The 6,371-nt window shown below is 47.2% G+C and overlaps 1 protein-coding gene across 1 annotated transcript; it reads right to left on the reverse strand.

Moving 5' to 3' along the window:
- Positions 1-5,544: 5,544 nt before the first annotated feature.
- Positions 5,545-5,865, reverse strand: LOC311597664 (NADH dehydrogenase [ubiquinone] 1 alpha subcomplex subunit 3-like). Its single transcript, XM_084781908.1, has one exon. The coding sequence runs from the start codon at positions 5,847-5,849 to the stop codon at positions 5,595-5,597; it is 255 nt and encodes an 84-aa protein (XP_084638034.1). The 5' UTR covers positions 5,850-5,865; the 3' UTR covers positions 5,545-5,594.
- Between the last annotated feature and the right edge of the window lie 506 nt (positions 5,866-6,371).

Genomic DNA, 6,371 nt, shown 5'->3' on the forward strand with positions numbered 1-6,371 from the left:
CCTCCATTTTCTTGATTTCTTTCTTTCTTTCTTTTTTTCTTTACAACGAACAGGGGGGTTCAGTGGGCTGGCAGACTCTTTTATATGCTGAGCCTCCAGCTGCTCTTGTACCAGTTGTGCAAGTGCCTGCAGTTTTTCCTTTGTTCTGGGCACTGCTCCGGCCCCCAGGTCTGTGTGATACCCATTTTAGGGGTAGGGGTGTTGGCATTTCAGCAGCGGCCCCCTTATAAATTTGGAAACTCAATCCCTGTGATGTCCTGTGTTTGGACAGTGGGCGCAGCTCATGATCGCTCTTGATTACACACATCAATACCTTCCCCAGGAGCATCTACCATTTCACCCCTAGTTTTATCATTGTCTGTCTCTGGGATTGCAGGAATACTAATTTGAGTGCCCCATTGCTGTAAAAGATCCCTTTCCCATAAATGTATGAGTATGTCAGCCACATAGGGTCTCAACTTCCCTGTTCGCTCTTCTGGTCCCGTACATTTAATCCACCATACATTTTGCCTTATTTGAGATAACCTACCAATTCCTATAAACTGTGTATAAACCTTCCGAAGTGGCCATTTTGGATTCCAAGACATTTGGGAAAGAATACAGACATCAGCTCCTGTGTCTGTCAAAACCCTCTATTTCTTTTTTCTTTCTTTTTTTTTTTTTTCAAGACAGGGTTTCTCTGTGTAGCCTGGGCTATCCTAGACTCACTTTATAGACCAGGCTGGCCTTGAACTCACAGAGATCCGACTGCTTCTGCCTCCCGAGTGCTGGGATTAAAGGCGTGTGCCACGACGCCCGGCTCAAACTTTCTATTTCTTTTTCTTTCTTTTTAAAAAAGATTTATTTATTCACTATGCATGTATACAATGTTGTGCTTGCATATACACCTGCAGGCCAGAAGAGGGCACCAGACCTCACTACAGATGGTTGTGAGCCACCATGTGGTTGCTGGGAACTGAACTCAGGACCTCTGGAACAGCAGCCTTTGCTCTCAATCTCTGAGCCATCTCTCCAGCCTCAAACCTTCTATTTCAACACCATTCATTTGTACCATTAATTTGGGTCTCTGATGAGTAACCGTTGTTTGCCAGAACACATATTTTTCAGTACTCCCAAATGTCCCTGTTCTCCGCAGCATTGCCCTTGATGTAGGGAAACAGTAACAGCTGAGCAAGTTTACCTCCTGCATTCGTTTGCATCTCATTTTTTACATATGCCATGATTTTAATTTTTTCTTTCTTTCTTGTTTCGTTTTGTTTTTCTGCGACACGGTTTCTCTGTGTAGCCTTGGCTTTCCTGGACTCCCTTTGTAGACCAGGCTGGCCTCAAACTCACTGCAATCCGCCTTCCTCTGTCTCTGCTGGGATTAAAGGCGTGCACCACCACGTCCGGCGATTTTAATTTCTCTCTTGCAATCACCATCTACGATACCTGGATGCACAATAAATCCTTGAGAAGTTAGTTCACATTTTCTCAAGATCATCCCTACCATCCCTGAAGGCAAAGGACCATAAACACCCGTGGTTATTTGGTAACCTTCAATTTTGGGGGGATAGAGTTAGAGCTTATTTTGTGGCCTGATCCAGAGTGGCGCTGCCTTCAGTACACGCATGATTCGGTCCTGGCTGACAAAAGGAAAACAGTTCCTCTTTTTTGCTGTGGAGCCTCCAGCTGATAGGCCCCTCAGTTCATCTCCTGATGGCAAGAGGTTACCTTGTCTATCCTTGGACCTGGAGCCCCTAGGCACAGCATCTACCACAGCCTCTACAAACCCCAGAAAACCTGGACATTCCATTGTGGCTAGAAACTGCTTCTTTGCACCTATGAGTGAATGTACCATATTTCTGAGAGTTGATGCACCTGGCATTTTGAGCTCTGAAGGCTTTAACCTTACAATTTCTTCGTAAATGACCAGATTCACCGCAATTAAAGAACCAGGTATTTTGCTATCTGAAGCCTCTAGCTATGGCTTGTCCTATGTTATTGGCACAATATTTGTGAGAGCCAGGATCAGTTGTATCTCCTATTTGTTCATCTACTGGTGCTACTTGTGCCTTTAATGACCTAATTACTCTTTTGGTTTGTTCCCTCGCCCCCTCCCCCCCCAGACAAAGTTTTTCTGTGTAGCCCTGGCTGTCCTAGACTTGCTTTGTAGACCAGGCTGGCCTCTGCCTCCCAAGTGCTGGGATTAAAGGCACGTGTCACCACCACCCGGCTGATCTAATTATTCTTACATTCAGTATTTGCATTCTCAAACACCAAGGTCTCTATCGGGCTTTGCTACATTTTAGTTTACAGCTGAAGCCAATCTCTGTCAGAAGTCTGTGAAGGCTTTTCCAGAACCTTGCATCATCCTGTAAATGAGGTGGATCTTTTCCCTGGCTCCTCCACCATATTCCAAGCTCTTCAAGCTGTGGTGTGACATTGTTCAGTAACTACGTCATCAGATCACACTTGTTCCTGTGGGTCAGCACAAAGCCCTTCACCAAGCAATTGGTCTTTACCAACATTTATCCCCCCTGCTGTATTTTGTTGGCTCTGTTTTCGTGGCTTCGTCCCTCCCCTCCACTGCTGTGGGATTCTGCAGGTAAGTTGAAGTCTGACGTTTCCAGACAGCCTCTGAGCTCAGTCTATAACAGCCCACTCCCTTTCTCAGTGGGGCCCCCCCTTCCCCTGGTCTGGAACCCCGCCAGATCCCCTGAGGAGCGGCACACAGCCCTCAGGGAAGATTACAGGCCAGACCCTTTCCTTATAGAGCCTGTTCAGCATGTGCTTGGGGATTCCTGGAAACACCCCACCTTCTGTTAAGGAGATCCTAGCCTTCAGCAAACGATCTTCAATTGTACCTGGAGATCTTCCCTCACTCATAGTATAATTAAGTACTATGTTCATGCTATTGCTTGTAAATGAGGCACTGTACCACTGCGTGTAAGTCAAATATCCTGGCACCCCTGGCCCGACGAATTAGACACATTCACCCTCCAACCCCTCCCCACTGTCCAAGGTTCATAAATCCCTGATTCATGAAAATAAAGGTTGGCTGGCTTGCTCTCTCCTGCTTGCACCCTTCCTCCACCAGGGCTGCCTGAGACTCCATTTATTCTGGGGAAGAATCACCACTGGACGCCCAGGCTTGACTGCTGGTCGAGGCAGTCCTGGCAGCGATGGTTAGCAGCCACCAAAGCCTGTTCCATCACAGCCAAGTCAGTGCTGAGCACTGGTGGAGCACTGCCGGGCCTGCGGCTCTCTCACCACACCTGCCCCTGCTGCCTGGCTTTGACCATCCACCTGCTTCCTCTGCCGTGCTTAGCACAGCAGCTTGACAAAGGGCTGTACCACTTTTGGTATCATCATGGGCTTGTGGAGCTCCCTAGTCTTCACTGCCCTCTGACACCAGCAATTTCCTTCTAAAATAACTAAACTGTAACACCTGTTGGAAAATCATTTCTACCTCCCCAGGTGAGATTAGGGCCCTTTCCTATCCCATGGGCCTCGCTCTATAAAGTGCTCCAGCCATTCCTGAGAGAAATGCTGTTAGGATTCTGCTTCAGTCTGCCTACTTATGACATCATTGCCTACCTATGATGTCATTGCTTACCTGTGATGTCATTGCCTATGATGTCATTGCTTACTTGTGATGTCATTGCCTACCTGCCATGGGGCATGGCCCTACCCAGGGCTATATAAAAGGACAAACCCACTTACTGCTTTCTCTTTTACCTCTCTTCTTCCTACCCCTCTCTCTCTTACCTACCTCCCCCCTCTCTTATTCTCTTCCTCTGTCTCTCTGGGTTACACCTCTCACCCCCTTGCTCTCCCATGCTCATTTAATAAACTTCTCTATATAATATCTGTTGCCTGGCATCTTATTTTTAAATCATTAAAAAGTGATCCTTGAGGGCTAGAGAGATAGCTCAGAGCACTGCCTGCTTTTCCAGAGGTCCTGAGTTCAATTCCCAGGAACCACATGGTGGCTCACAACCATTTACAATGAGATCTGGTGCCCTCTTCTGGTGTGCAGGTGTACGTGCAAACAACATTCTATACATAATAATAAGTACATAAATCTTTTTTTTTTAAAGTGACCTTTGATCTTGAGCAAGCAGCACCTGGACTGACCCTCCGGATGTGGAACCCAGGCTTCCCACTTGGATGGTGAACACGACACCAAGGTAACCATTGTAATTGCTGACCAGCTGCTAGCACAGTTGACACCAATCGCTTCCAACCTTGGGGAATAATTCTATTTGGGGTAGCTCCGTTACTTAATATTTGTTCCAGGCCAGCCTGGTCTACAAAGTGAGTCCAGGACAGTCAAGGTTACACAGAGAAACCCTGTCTCAAAAAAGACAAAACAAAACAAACAAAAAAATATTTGTTTAGCAAATGAGGAACGCACTCCATAGGACACAAGACTCTTTAAAAATGGTTTGAATCTAAACTTTCTATTTGGTGCCATGTTCTCTCACCATATTCATGACCAACATCGTCACGGGCTGCACAATTACTGGGAAAACTGATGGTGACTTTGTAGTCCCAGGCAACGCCTCTGGTGGTGCGCTTGGCTTAAGATTTAACCCTTTTGCTCCGTACAGCCTCCTGATCATCCAGGCCCCTTGCCTCAGACAAGGGTTCTGGGCACCTGGCAGCAAAAGTGTGTGGAGCAGGGCAGGGTGGTAAAAGCAGGAAACTATGGCTCTCAGTTACCAGGTGTAAGCCCCTTGTTTGTCCCTTATCAGCAGCGCTATTCACGTCTCTATCTACAAACTCTCTTGTTGCACAGCCAACTCTGCAATCCTTTCCAAGATGAGAGAACGGAGTGACACTTGCGGTTTTCCTATTTTATCCACTTTGTTTCTCAGAGATCTCCATATCTACTCGCAACTTTTCCAATTGTTTAGTTATTCCCCAACCTTTTAAAAGGTGAAATTCACGGTTGGAGAGATGGCTCAGTGGTTAAGAGTACCGTCTGCTCTTCCAGAGGTCCTGAGTTCAATTCCCAGCACCCACATGGTGGCTCACAACCATCTATGATGGGATCTGGTGCCCTCTTCTGGCCTGCAGGTGTACATGCAGATAGAGCACTCACATAAATAAATATACAAATATTTTTAAATGGAATGCAGGAAGACAACAAAGCAAAACTGGAAAATCCTCTCTGGGAGTAAAGTGGGAGGGGACACGACGTCAGCAGCACCATTTTGCTGACCTCTTGAAACAGCATTTCTTTCTTTTTTTTTTTCCTTTTTTCTTTTCTGTTTTTTTGAGACGTTTTTCTGTGTAGTATTGACTGCCCTGGACGCACTTTGTAGAGCAGCCTGGCCTCGAACTCATAGAGATCCACCTGCCTCTGCCTCCCAGAGTGCTGGGATTTCAAATGGGTACCACCACGCCTGGCCCCTGAAACAGTATTTTTTATCTCTTCATAACTTGCCATCTCCTCTATGGCATTAGAAACCAAATTTCCTATTATGCTTAACCATGTCTGGGTACCACTTATAGGCACTGGTTGTTGTTGTTGTTGTTGTTGTTGTTTTTTCCACGTTTTTATTGGAGGGCAGCAGGGAAGGGGCCTCTTCCATCAGCAAGAGTATTCACAGGTTCTTCAGCCATTCCAAGCTTGGGCCCTGAGGGTCCTGGGGGTGGCTGGGGATATCGGGCATGTTCCCATCATCTCGCACAGGCACTGGGTAGTTGTAGGGTGTGGCCTGGTTGATCATTTCTGCATAGTTGGTGTAGGGGCTGATCATGGGCATAATTATAGCGAGGCCCCAGACAGAGAAGGACATCACCAGCACAGGCTCCTTCGCCCAGGCATTCTTGAGGAAGGCGGAGATTCTCCCGGCCATCTTGGTGTTGGAAGCGACAAGGCGGGGTGGGGTGGGGTGGGGGTGAGGGGGTGGAAGCTCTCTGGGAGGTGTGGTCCCTTTCCTTGCACGAGGCTCCGCCCCTTGTAGGCACTATTTTTCAACTTTTTGTTTTGTTTTGTTTTGAACGCCTCTACCTCCCTTCCAAGCCTGACCCTTGGTAGGAGAGAAAGGTTAGAGGGGAGTGGGGTGGTGTTCTCTTTAGACTTATTCTGGCTGGTTAGGGTGTTGGGTTCTTTGGGAAAACACCAGTCTCAGTCATCAGGATATCCAGCGGTCTAGCAACAGCAAAGGGCAAACACAGCAGGACGAAGAGGGCAGCCTTCTCCCTCCATCGGCTCCTTAAAGCCCTTCCCCTCTCTAGCTCTGGTATTTATACTCTCCCAGAGTCCTCGGCATTCCACTAACTCCAGCTGCCATAAACCACACTGTTTTGTTTTTGTTGTTGTTGTTTTGGTTTGGTTTTTCGAGACAGGGTTTCTCTGTGTAGCCTTGGCTGTCCTG

This window comes from Acomys minous (assembly GCF_964271855.1).
Source record: "Acomys minous genome assembly, chromosome: 5".
NCBI lineage: Eukaryota > Metazoa > Chordata > Mammalia > Rodentia > Muridae > Acomys > Acomys minous.

What these genes read in the sequence shown, in the direction of transcription:
- LOC311597664 (XM_084781908.1), bottom strand. Translation starts at nt 5,849, where the DNA reads ATGGCCGGGAGAATCTCCGCCTTCCTCAAGAATGCCTGGGCGAAGGAG.